The 14,208-nt window shown below is 42.9% G+C and overlaps 1 protein-coding gene across 1 annotated transcript in view; it reads right to left on the bottom strand.

Annotated features, from left to right (window-relative positions):
* Positions 1–14,208, bottom strand: part of me1 (malic enzyme 1, NADP(+)-dependent, cytosolic) — a 404,589-nt gene that overhangs the window by 276,535 nt on the left and 113,846 nt on the right. Inside the window, exon 2 of the mRNA XM_073055771.1 lies at positions 10,555–10,688. Within this exon, the coding sequence (XP_072911872.1) occupies positions 10,555–10,688 (134 nt within the window). The remainder of the gene's footprint in view (positions 1–10,554; positions 10,689–14,208) is intronic.

Here is a 14,208-nt window from a genome sequence, read left to right as displayed (position 1 = left end):
AAGACGACGTAACAGCAGCTACATTTCCAGAGGGGTTCGAGGAGACTTGGTCGGCCCCCAAAGGCTCTAGCAGATTTCTACCGGTGTACCGTGGAGAGCATTCTGACCGGTTACATCACCGTCTGGTACGGAGGGGCCACTGCACAGCATCAGGAAAAACTGCTGAAAGTTGTCACCAGTTCAATCGTGGGCAGCAGCCCCACCACCATGGAGAGGTGAGGTGATGCCTCAAGGAAGTGGCATATCCATCATTAATGACCCCCATCACCCAGGACATGGCTTCTTCTCATTGCTACCATCGAGGAAGAGGTACAGGAGCCTGAAGAAACATATTCAATGTTTCAGGGGCAGCTTCTTCCCCTCTGCCATCAGATTTCTGAATGGACAATGAACCCATGTACACTATCTCACTATTTTTTGCTCTTTTTTTACACTCTTAATTTAATTGCATATATTTCTTATTGTAACTTATAGTTTATTTATTACTATGTACTGTACTGCTGCCACAAAACAACAAATTTCACAACGTATGCCGGTGATATTGAAGACAGATGCTGGAAATCCAAGCAACACATACAAGACCCTGGAGCAACTCAGGCCAGGCAGCATCGATGGAAAAGAGTCAACAGTCAATGTTTTAGACCGAGACCCTTTGTCAGGACTGGGAAAAAAAGATGAGAAGTTAGAGCAAGAAGGTAGGGGGAGGGGAGGTAGTAGTACAGGGTGGTGGGTGTTAGGTGAAACCGGAAGAGGGGGAGGGGTGACTATGCGTGTTGCCACCGATATTGAAACCAGTTCCAACTCTGATCTCAGGGCCTGAGGGAATCCATTCTCCTTGTGTGTCACATGGGACCTCAGTAGCGCTTAGTACAACGCTATTACAGCTCGGGACATCGGAGTTTGGAGTTCAATTCCGCCACCATCTGTGAGGAGTTTGTACGTCCTCCCTGTGAACACGAGGGTTTCCTCCGGCTGCTCTGGATTTCCTCCCACAGTCCAAAGACATACAGGTTGGTAGGTTAAATTGTTCATTGTAAATTGGCCGGTGATTAGGCTGCAGTTAAATAGGTGGGTTGCTGGGCTCTTTCTAAATGTATCTCTAAATAAAATAAACTCTAAAAAGCCTCAATGGAACGGGAGAGTCAATGGAAATGACCTCACTTTGTGCCAAGGTCAAAGGCCATAACCAACAGCCAAAATCTACATGGTGACCCAGTAACACACTGTAGGCACTAGCTCAAACACCGCTAACTGTAACACAACTTGTACTTTATCCACACATCTAGTTACAAGAAAGAATTTTTCAGTTTTCTCCTCTAATGATTAGTAGGAAGGTTTAAACACCACAGCATCTCTGGTCAGCTCTTCTTTCAAATAACAATCTCTCCAAACAGAACCCAGGCCATGCTCTATTCTCACTGTTACCACTAGGCAGGAGGGAGAGGAGCCTTACGTCCCACAACCACCAGGTGCAGGGACAGTTATTACCCTACAAAAAAAAATCAGGCTCCTGAACCAGCATGGAGAACTTCTCTGAACTGATTCTGTGACCTGCAGAGTCACTTTCAAGGACTCTTTCCAACTCTTGTTCTCAGTATCTTTTTAATGTACACAGTTTGTCTTCTTTTACATGGTAGTTATTCATCAGTTTTGACAGTTCATGAATAGTTCATCATGAAATTCTGTTATACTACTTTATTTTCTTGTATATTGTCACAAGAAAATAATCTCGAGGTAGTGTATGATAACAAAGTACCAAACGCGGTCTTGCGGGCTGGAAGCATCGTGTTTAGTGCAATCACTTCACAGTGCCAGCAATCAGTGCTCAGGGTTCGATTCTCGCTGCAGACTATAAGGTGTTTGAACATTCTCCTTGTAACCCCGTGGAATTCCTCCGGTTTCAGCCTTCATCCCAAAGCCATAAGTTTATGGCTTGGGTTGGAGAACTGTAGTCATGCTATTTTGGTGCTGGTAACATGGCGACTTTTGTGGGCTGCCACCAGCACAATCATAGAACATTACAGCACGGCACAGACCCTTCAGCCCACAACGTTATGCTAGCCATTGGGTCGTTGACGCAAAACAATGCATTTCACAGTACATTTTGATGTACATGTGACAAATAAAGCTAATTTTAAAATTTTTATAATCTTATAATATTATAAAATATCAAATCACTTTCAAGGAATCTACAACTCATGCAGTCAATACTAAGTTCAAGTTTACTGCCATCCAGCTATACACACACATGCACAAACACAGTACCTATAAAAAGCATTCATCCCCCTTGGAAGTTTTGATTTTTTATTCTTTTACAACATTGTATCACAGTGGATTTAACTTGGCTTTACAGAAAAAGACTCTTTCACGTCAGAGTGAAAACAAATCTCTACAAAGTGATTTATTACTAATATAAAACACAAAATAATTGACTGCATAAGTATTCACCCCATTTAATATGACACACCAGATCATCACTGGTGCAGCCAATTGGTTTCACTAGTCACATGATTAGTTAATGGAGATCACCTGTGTGCAGTCAGGGTTGACTGGAGTAAAAATACACCTGTGTCTGGAAGCTCCAACTGCTGGTGAGTCCGTATCCTGGCAAAAACTCCACCATGGAGACTCCAAGCAACTCCGTGAAAAGGTTATTGAAAAGCACAAGTCGGGAGTTGGAGAAATGAAAATTCCAAAATCTTTCAACAATTTAATAAAAATTAAAAACCAACATTTTGAGGTTGAGGTATTCATCCTCTTTGTAATTACTACGCTAACTTTCCTCAGGTGCAATACTGGATATTACCTTACCAACTCCCCCATTGTGTTGATGTAAGAAAAACTGGAGGATCACCTGTTTTCAGTGAAGTAATAAGAATAAATACCCCCTCTCTCAGTAAGGCCCAACAGCATGGTAGATTTTCAACAGATCAAACCAAAATGAAGACAAAAGACCATTCAAGATGAGTTGAGAAAATTATAATAGAGAAGCACCAATCTGGAGAAGGGTACAAGTCCAGCTCAAAGGCACTGAACGTACCTCTGAGCTCAACGTAGTCCATCCTGAAACCACAGCCACGCTGCCTAGGTCAGGTCACCCCTCTAAACTTAGTCGCCAGAGAAGAATGGCACTTGTAAGAGAGTGACGCCAACAGTCACCCAGAGTGAGCTGCAGAAGCCAGTGGCGTTAAGTTTGTGGATGAAGACATTGTGGTTAGATGAGACTTAAGTGCAACTTCTTGGCCTCAACACCAAACAATATGTGTGGTGTAAATCTAGTACCACACGTCAGCCAGGTATTATATGCTTTGGGGAGGCTTTTCAGCAGAAGGAAACAGAAATCTGGACAGGATTGATGGGAAAATGCTAAATCCAGAGAGATCCTGGATAAAAACCTGCTAGCCTCTGCCAGAAAGCTTTCACTGGGGAGGAAGTTCATCTTTCAGCGGGACACTGACCCAAAGCGCACTGCCAGAATAATCAGGGAGCGGCTTCGAATACATAAAATTGATCTCCTTGAGTGGCCCAGTCAGAGTCCTGACCTCAACCAGATCGAGCAAAACTTCAGGATTGTTGTCCTCCACTGCTCCCCAACTAATCTGGCACAACTTGAGCAATTTTGCGAGGAGGAATGGAACTTGCTCCATCATGTGTGAAAGCTACTAGAGATTTATCCAAAAAGACTACAGGCTGTTACAGCTGCGAGAGAAGGTTCAACTAAGCACTGAACAAAGGCTGATGAACACTTTTGAACTGCTGACATTTCATGTTTTGAATTGTTAGTTTTGCATGCTTTACAATTTTCCCTGTTTTTGGGGCTCCACGGCACAAGAAAGAAGCATGTGATTCACCAATAAAAATTCGTGATCAAAATCCCTGGTTGTAATACTAATTGATGTGAACAAATGTTTGGGGGCTGAATAATTTTACAAGGCACTGTATTTATACAGCCAAACGAATCAACGTCCCACCAGACCATGGTGCAACCCAGAATACATGATTACACACAGCACATAAAGCAAAACAAATTAATACCTCTAATAAATTAATAGAATATAATTTTAAGTGCATGTAATACACAGCACATGTAAACAATAAACAGTACAGTAATCAGCTCGCTGTCCTGGTGACGAGACCTCGGTGGTGGCAGAGTATTCATTAGTCTCGCAGCCTGAAGGAAGAAGCTATCACCCAGTCCTGATGCTCCTGTACGTCTTAATAAGCTGGTAAGGAAGGCGGGCTCTGTCGTGGGCAAAGTACTGGAGAGTTTAACATCGGTAGCTGAGCGAAGGGCGCTGAGTAGGCTACGGTCAATTATGGATAACTCTGAACATCCTCTACATAGCACCATCCAGAGACAGAGAAGCAGTTTCAGCGACAGGTTACTATCGATGCAATGCTCCTCAGACAGGATGAAGAGGTCAATACTCCCCAATGCCATTAGGCTTTACAATTCTACCGCCAGGACTTAAGAACTTTTTAAAAGCTATTATTAATGCTTTTTGAGATAGTGATTTAGATGCATATCATATTTTTTTTTACTGAGTTAAGTATTGTATGTAACAGTTTTGCTACAACAAGTGTATGGGACATTGGAAAAAAGTTGAATTTCCCCATGGGGATGAATAAAGTATCTATCTATCTATCTATCTATCTATCCTTCCTGATGATAGTGGGCCAAAGAGATTGTGAGGTGGGTAGTAGGAAACATCAACAATGCTTCGGACCCTCATATACAATGCTCCCGGTAAATGTCACCAATGGGGAGAGGGAGACCCAAATGATCCTCTCAACGTTTTTTTTCTATACTCGTAGGGTCCTGTGGTCCAATACCTTACAGCTTCCTCTTTTTTTTACTGCTTATTTAGTTAGTTAGTTATTATTTGGGTTATACACACAAAATGCTGAAGGAACTCAGCAGGCCAGGCAGCCTCTACGGAAAAAAAGTACAGTCGACGTTTCAGACCAAAACATCGACTGTACTCTTTTCCATAGATGCTGCCTGGCTGCCGAGTTCATCCAGCATTTTGTGTGTGCTGCTCAAGTTTCCGGTATCAGCAGACTTCCCCTTGTTATTATCTGTTTTTTTTTTAATTTGCACAGTTTGTCACCTTTTGCAGATTGGTTGTTAGTCAAAGTTTGTGTGCAGTTTTTCATTGGTTCTACTGTAGTTTTCTGTTCTACTGTGAATGCCTGTAAGAAAATGAATCTCAGCGCTGTAATGGTGACACAGACATACTTTGAAATTCTATACCTTGTAATCTTTATATGTACGCACTTTGATGATAAATTTACTTTGAACTGTGAAACAGAAGGACGGTATGTAAAGAAGTATGTGAGAAAGCAGTGCACACATCACCAGCAGACAGGAATCTAAGGGAGCCTACTCCGTGGTGGGCTAGCAATTTAAGTCATAATATCACCCTGATTTCTTTGCAAGATGCTTGAGAGGAAACCGAAGTCTGCTGTTGGGTGAGCTTTGATACGTCAGGTACAGATAATCCACCCACAGCTGCTTTCAAGCTCCCCTCCCTTGCATTCCATTCCTCTTTGACAACCATTAAGTAGAATTAGTTTCACAGCATCTGCATTCAGTGCTACACATTGTTTACCAAGACAAATGAATGGTTCCAATGCTCTTTCTTAATGGAGCTTTTGGCAGTCGAGACTTGAAGCAAAAGGAACATCTGCACTTACAGCCGTCTCTGGAGGATTTATTTGTTGTAATGAAATTTTATCCATTTAGAGACTGATAAATTAATGCCAACCACACACTTCGTAAAAGCTAAACATACAGGCACCACTGTAACGTAGAGGTTAGCGCAGCATCTTCAGAGTTCAATTTCATCATCATCTGTAAGGAGTCTGTGTGTCCTCCCCGTGAAGTGTGTGGGTTTCCTCCGGGTGCTCTTGTTTCCTACCACAGTCCAAATTCGTACTGGGTAGGGTAACTGGCCACTGAAGTTTTTTCCTTCGCAGTTAGGTTAGGGATAAATCAGGGTTGTCGAGGCTGCGGGGGGCTGCGGTTCAAAGGGCCAGAAGGGCCTACTCCACACTGCATCTCCAAATGAAAATATAAACAAGAAAACAGACGCAAACTAAAGAACGTCCTGTTTGTCCCACTCCCGTCAGGGAAGAGGCTACCAGACTCAAAAACAGTTACTTGCCCCAGGCAGTAAGGCTGATCTACACCTCCATCCACTAACCCTCCCCTCCACACCCCCAAACACCACTACTTTATCATTTCCTGTCAGCCACCTTATGATATTTATATTTATTGTATTTTTTTATTTGTTTTTTATCTTATTGTGCTTTTTTTGTGCTGTTATCAGATCGCAGTAACAATTGTTTTGTTCTCCTTTCCACTTGCGTGCTGGAAATGACATGAAACAATCCTGAGTTTTGCCTCCAATTTGTGCCTTTAACTTCGTCAGTTCATCAGATTACATTACAAAATATTCATTTCATTAAGAATTAACTGAATTTGCACTGGTCTTAGCTAGGAAATTCAGTCACACCTTTGTTACTTTGTACACCCATGCCTGTGAAACAGTAACTGCAATTTTAAATAGATAAATCTTAATTAAAGGTAAAATATAAACTCAGTGGCCCTTTATTAGGAACATCTGTACACCTGCTCTTTAATGAAAATATCTAATCAGCCAATCACATGGAAGCAACTCAATGCACAAGAGCATGCAGACAAGGTCAAGAGGTTCAGATGTTGTTCAGTCCAAAACATCAGAAATGGGAAGAAATGTGATCTAAGTGACTTTAACCATGGTGCCAGATGGGGTGGATTGAGTATCTCAGAAGCTGCTGGTCTCCCTGGTATTTTCACACACAGCTGTTTTTAAGAGCATGGTGCAAAGAATTTAAAAAAAACACCCAGTGGGTGAAAACACCTTAACAATAGAGGTCAGGGGAGAATGACCAGACTGGTTCAAACTTACTGGAAGCCAATAGTGTCTCAAATAAACATGCGTTACAACAGTGGTGTGCAGAAGGACGTCTCTGAATGCAAAACACATTGAACCTTGAAATAAATGGGCTACAGCAGCAGAAGATGACTCCGGGTTCCACTCTTGTACCTAATAAAATGACCACTATTAAGCCAGTTTGCACTGAACAACTAGAGATTCGTAATAACCCACAAAATGCTGGTGGAACTCAGCAGGTTAGCGAGAGGAGCATATACAGTCAACATTTTAGGCCAAGGGTTTTAAGTAGACCTGCCAAGTTCCTTCAACATTTTATGTGGGTTGCTCTGGATTTCCAGCATTGCCAGAATCTCCTGTGTTTGTGTCTAAGATTCTGAATCACTTGTTGTTTTCAAAAATAGGACTGAAAATTTTTTTTAAAAAAGGTGATCAGGCCATCAGTATATCACTGGCCCGATATGCAATTTTAAAACGTGGTCAGATATTTGTAGATAAACATGTGGGCAGGAAGTACTTAATGGAAAAGGCAGGTTCAATAGGTGCTTCAATCCTTCCAGGTTCTCAACACCAGCGCACATGTGGTTTCTCTGAGCCAATGTGGGACAGGTTCCCAGAGCGTGGACAACTTTTAAATGGAGCTGAGAACAAGCATGAATCCCTCTTTGTTACTGCCGATGGATTGGAATAGCTTGTCTAGCTCTACAGCCGGGATGATCCTGTGTTGATAACCTTTGATGAAAAGTGGACTGGTGTTTTATTTAATTTTTACTTATTCAGAGATATGGCACGGAACAGACCCTTCCAGCCCAACAAACCACAGCACCCAGCAACCCACCTAGCCTAATCACAGGATAATTTACAATGACCAGCTAGCCTGCTATTCGGTACGCCTTTGGACTGTGGGAGGAAATCGGAGCACCTTGAGGAAATCCATGCGGTCACGGGGAGAACGTGCAAACTCCTTACAGACAGTAACGGAACTGAACTCTGAACCCGGGCACACCGAGCTGTAACAGCTTCGCACTAAGAGCTTAGGTTAATGTGCAAAGACACAATAGCGCACTTGTTTACTACTTCATCCTTAGCTTAAGGTATGCTGTTTATCAAGCTTCCCCCGTTTGCACTAGTCTTTACCGATTCCCCAGGGTGTGATAGGGATGGAAAGATTTGATCAATTCTCTTGATTATGTGGCAAATTTGAATGTATCACTTCCAGGACAGAGCATGCATTTCAAAGTTCAAAGTAAATTTGCTATCAAATTATGTATATGTCACCATATACTACCCTGGGATTCATTTTCTTGACGGCATTCACAGTAGAACAAAGAAATACAATAGAATCAATTAAAAACTATGAAGACTGACAAACAACCAATGCACATAAGACAACAAACTATGCAAATGTAAAAATAATAAATAATTATTAGATAGATTGATTAATAAATAAACAAATAAATATTAAGTATGTAATAAGACCAAAAGACACAGGAGCAGAATTAGGCCATTCAGCCCATCGAGTCTGCTCCACCATTCCCATCATGGCCAATTTATTATCCCTCAGCCCCAATCACCTGCCTTCTCCCTGTAACCTTTGATGTCTTGAGTAATTGAGAACCTATCAACCTCTGCTTTAAATATACTCAATAACTTGGTGTCCACAGCTGTCCATGGTAATAAATTCCTCAGATTCACCACCCTCTGGCTGAACAGATTCCTGGTTCTAAGTGGACATCCCTCTATCCCTCTGGTCCTAGACTCCCCCACTGGAGGAAACGTCCTCTTCACATTCACTCTCTCTACACCTTTTATCATTCAATAGTGTTTTATCATTCTCTTATGTTTTTTTTAAAGTTACCTTCTGTTAGTTTTTAAAAGCTAATCAATCCTCTAACATCACACTAATTTTTGATATATTATATGTCTTTCTTTTTGCTTTTATGCTCTTTGACTTCACTGGTCAGCCTCACCCTGCCTTTAGAATACTTCATTATTGGGATGCATCCATCCTCTGGCTTCTGAATCGCCCCAAAACATCCATGAATAGTGAAAACAGGAGTTGTAGAGTCCTTGAAAGTGAGTCTGTAGGCTGTGCAATCAGTTTTTGTGTTGAGGTGAGTAAAGTTATCCACACTGGTTCAGGATCCTCTTGGTTGAACGGTAATAACTGTTCCTGAATAGACATTTCCTCATATAGTTTTGTTTCCCTCATTTATTTATTTTTTTGATGGCGTGGCCTTTTTGTTTCATCAAGTTTAATCCCTAGTTTAAGAGTCAGCTTTGTCAGGCTTTGCCAGCAATAGTAACACATACAAAACGCTGGGGGAAATCAGCAGATCAGGCAGCAGCTACGGAAATGAATGAACAGTTGACAATTTGTGCTAAGACCCTTCATCGGGACTTGAAAAGAAGGGGAGAAGATGCCAGAATAAGAAGGTGGGGGGAGGGGAAGAAGGCTAACTGGAAGGTGATAGATAAAGCCAGGTGGGTGGAAATGTACAGGGCTAAAGAAGGAATCTGATAGGAGAGGAGAGTGGACCATAGGAGAAAGGGAAAAGGGGAGATGACTGGTAGGTGAGTAAAAGAATTAAGAGGCCAGAGTGGGGAATAGGAGAAGAGGGAAGGTGGTGTGGAAAAGAAAAAAAAAACTACCAGAAGGAGAAATCAATGTTCACGCCATCTGTCTGCAGAAGTTGCGATGGCTCAAGGAACATCTTGGATGCTCACTCCATGATCTACTAAATCAGATGGAGCAGCTGGGAAGATCTTCAAAGATGACTTAGGAAAGAGTGAGAGAGAGCAAGTCTTGGGATTGAAGGTCCACGCAGGCCGGAAGCATGAGGGCATGACCTCCCAGGTCGGCAAGCCCAGGGTTGGAGGTCCATGTGTGCAAGCAAGAGACACGATGGCTGATGTCCTCCCCATATCCCCCACCGTACCACGGTCAGAGCCCCAGCAGGTTGTGTAGTTCTTGGGCACCAGGGGAGCACAACACTACTGCAGCTCAGGGTGTCAGAGTTCAGAGTTCATTTCTGAAAACCTCTGTGAGGAGGTTTCAACATTCCTCCCCGTGAGTGTACTGGTTTCTGCCGGGTGCCCTGGTTTCCTACCACACTCCAAAGACATATGGGTTAGTAGTTTAATTTGGTCATTATAAATTGCCCTGTGATGAGGCCAGGTAGGTTGCTAGGTGATGCCGCTTCAGGGGTCAGAAGAGCCAGTTGCACGCTATATCTCTAAATATATAAATTAAACTATACATTCCAACAAACATTTGAACAAACGTGATAAATAAATGAGCCTTAGCATCAATATCCTTAGCAAAGGGAAGTATATTAAGATCAGGATCTGGGTTTCTTTCATCGACACCCGTGGTCTCTCTGAATTTCGTGGCTATCTGGAGAAGACCAGTAACAGAGTTGTATTGTACATGCGTACTTTGACAATAAAATGAACCCTTGAACCACATTCAGGTGTTACAAAACTGAAAATATTTCTGCTCCTATGTCTTATGGTCTTATTATCCAGCTTTTGAAAAACAAAGAAGCATTTCACATTAGATTCAGCGAAGTGTTCTTTCTAAATCTCCATATGTACGTTTTTTTATTCATCTTACCGATCAAGATCGTCTTTTATCATGTCGTAGCTCCTCAGCCCTCGGAGAACTTGAACGTCCTGGCTTAGAACACAGGGAGGCAACAAGCCATGGATGCCCAGTTGGAGCCTCTCCTCCAATGTAAAAGCCATGCCCTAGGAGGGGAAGAAAAAAACACAATCACCCTCAGAATTACCACCTTTGGACACCTAAACACCAGAGTGACACACACACAAAAAAATGCTGAAAGAACTCAGCAGGTTAGGCATGGAAGGGAATGAACAGTCGACCCTTCATCGGGAACCTCACCGCCAGCTGGGAAAACTTACTCCGTGACGGCGTAGCTCTCCTCTTGGTGACACCACACCATTACGTTTATTCCATTCTTTGCAGGAATACGGGGTGGACAGACCAAATCAGAATCAGATTTATTATCGACGTACACGTGAGAAATAAAGGTACACTGTAATCTCTACACCCAGCTGAGCTTAAAGATTTTAAGATTAGCTTTGTCACATGACCATCAAAGTATCGGGTAAAACATATTGACTTGCATCAACGAACAACACTGTGCGAGGATTTCTTGGGGCAGCCTGCAAGTGGCACAATGCTTCTGGCACCAACACAGCACACAATTTACTAACGCTAACCCGTATCTTGTTGAGATGTAGGAGGAAACCGGAGCACCTAGAGGAAATTTGTAGAGTCACAGGGGGTGTATACAAACTCCTCAGAGAGTGGCAGGATTTGACCGCGGTTGGTGACGCATTCTAACTGCTACGCCACCGTATCGTCTAGACAGTGGCGGCCCTGGTGTGCAATGGTCGTAGACTTCGCAATGCTACGCACAAGGAGCACGTCGAGTGTGATCCTCCCTGATCCAAAGACTGTATCAGATTAGTTAAATATTGCAGGTGGAAACGTGCCAAAATATTTCAATAAGTTAAACTTCATGCATAAAAACTAAAATTAATACCATATTATTTTCAAAACCAGCATGTTTATCCAGCAGGAGATTTTGTCCCATGTACTGAGGCAATAATTCGCGGCTCTCAATAAGTGGAAAATGCAGATTGAAACTGGTTATTACAGGGGATAATGGAGTGTGAAAATACCACAGTCCAGTGGAAGTTGAGAGCACAGGACCAGCTTTTCCCTTATTATCGATTCTAAGCTAATCTCATATGGAAAAGTTCAACACACCTCCTCAACTCAACTGTGGAAAGAAAAGTCAGAAGTTGGGAGACAGTGCCAAGGAATTCCTTAAAATTTCGGTAGGTGGTTCAACGAAGCAATGGATTTGCTTTCAAGAAAGAACTGCAAATTGAGAGTAAATGTGTCAATGGTGATGAAATAATGACTGGCATGTCAGAGGGATCAGTGGCACTCCACAGGTAGGGTTGACCGTGGCCATCGTTCCCTAATGCATGAAAAGTCCTCCACTGGTTGGGATCGACCATGAATTTTGCTTCCTAGCTGTGCACATAATATGCAAGCCAGGGCAAGCAGTCGCCCATGCAACAGGCCCCCTGTCTCCTCGCTAATAGATCCAAAGGAACAGCAAAGACCGATACAGTTTGGCACCAGCAGCATCGTAGGAGTTTCCCATCAGTGTTGAACTCAGCGTAGGACTACCCTAGGGACTCCAGCTCTTGATTTTTCCTCCGGATTGTAAAACAGAGTTCTGTTTCTCCAAGATGAGCCAGCAGCCATGGCTGACAAGCCCCATCTGTCCGAAGCGACTGGTTTTAAGGCTCCAGAGTCCCCTCTTTGCCCCTTCTCCTGTCAGTTGAGATGGCTCCACCAGACTTAGTAGCTAAGCCACATGTGAAGGCCAGGACCAGAAGCTGGACTTGGTTGTCAGAGGCTAGTTGAGACACACACCATTGGCAGTATTTAATAAGTAGTAGGAGCTGACACATTCCAGACCACCTCCACCCCTAGATGTGACAACCTTAAGGGCAACTTCAACTCAACTAAACAAAGCATTGTTGACTTGTTTTAGGCCACTTTTGGCAGAACACACAAATAAACCATTCACTTCATAAGAGCATGCGCTGGGAGGTGACTGAAAGAAGCAAACTACAGTACCAGGAAATTTTATTTTTTAGTTTAATTTAGGTACAACACAGTAACTGGCCCTTCCAGCCCAATGAGCCTGCACCACCCAACTAGACTCGTGTGACCAATTAATCTACTAACCAGCACCCGGAAGAAAGCCACACGCTCGTGGGGAGAACATACTAACTCCTTACGGACCGCAGCGGGAATTGAACCCAGGTCACAGTGGCTGTAATAGTTTTACACTAGCACGCCGCTCCTCAACTTAACTCCGATGGAAGACACCCAAGTTGACTTTAATACGCAACTCTGTCTGTATCGAGCCAACAGCGGACTGGAATCCTGGTCACTGGTACTGTAACAGAATTGCGCTAAATGGTTAACACAGAGGGCGTAGTGTTAAGGTGCTTGAAAGTAGTTACAGAGGGGACGTCAGGGGTAAGTTTTTCACACAGAGAGTGGTGGGTGCATGGAATGCACTGTCAGCGACGATGGTAGAGGTGGATACAATAGGGTCATTTAAGAGACTCTTAGATAGGTACCTGGAGCTTAGATAAAGAAGTCTATGCTGTAGGGAAACTCTAGGCAGCTTCTAGAGTAGGTTGCACGGTTGGCACAACATTGTGGGCCAAAGGGCCTGTAATGTGCTGTAGATTTTCTATGTTTCTATATAAACTGCTCTACCATGCATCCCTAAATAATACAACAGAAATCTTTTTTTTGGCAGTAAATTACAATAGAACTATTCAGAAATCTTTGTTCTTCAGGATTAAAAGGTCAAATGTTTGAACAGATCTAAAGATTCAGGTCACTGAAATATCACTCTTGTGCACACATCCAAAATAGATGCTGTATGGAGAATAAAACACGCTGCCAATTTTTTGGGGGGATAGCTAATTTCCAGTTAACTGACACCTTGACCTACTGTCCTGTTTATTATTTATTGTAATGCCTGCACTGTTTTTGTTCACTTTATGCAGTCCTGGGTAGGTCTGTAGTCTAGTGTAGCTTTCTCTGTGTTTTTTTTAAACGTAGTTCAGTCTAGTTTTTGTACTGTGTCATGTAACACCATGGTCCTGAAAAACGTTGTCTCATTTTTACTATGTACTGTACCAGCAGTTATGGTTGAAATGACAATAAAAGTGACTGACTGACTGACTGATTGTTGGCTCTGGAGGTGACGTTGTCCGGAAGGTTCTTCGGAAGTCAAAGATGAGAAGCAGACCGTCTGGCTACCGTCATTTTGTTTGAACATTCGGAGCAAAGAAGTAACGGTAAAGCCCAGCTAGCAGATAACAAGGTAGCGTGGTGATTATTGTAACGCTAAAACAACACCAGCAACCTGGGTGCAAATTCCACTGCTGTCTGTAAGGAGTTTGTAGGTTCTCCCACCTTCCAAAGACGTATGGATTAGTTGGTCACGTGGGTGTAATTGGGTGGCGCAGACTTGTTGGGCTGGAAGGACCCGTGCTATGTGAGATGCCACAGTAGCGCAGTGGTTAGCACAACACTTCACAGTATCAGCAATACAGGTTTGATTCCTGCCACCGTCTGTCTGGAGTTTGTATGATTTCCCCATAAGTTTTCTCCAAGTTCTCCAGCTTCCTTCCCGAA

This window comes from Hemitrygon akajei, chromosome 9, assembly GCF_048418815.1.
Source record: "Hemitrygon akajei chromosome 9, sHemAka1.3, whole genome shotgun sequence".
Lineage (NCBI taxonomy): Eukaryota > Metazoa > Chordata > Chondrichthyes > Myliobatiformes > Dasyatidae > Hemitrygon > Hemitrygon akajei.
This window is presented reverse-complemented; position numbering and strand designations above follow the sequence as displayed.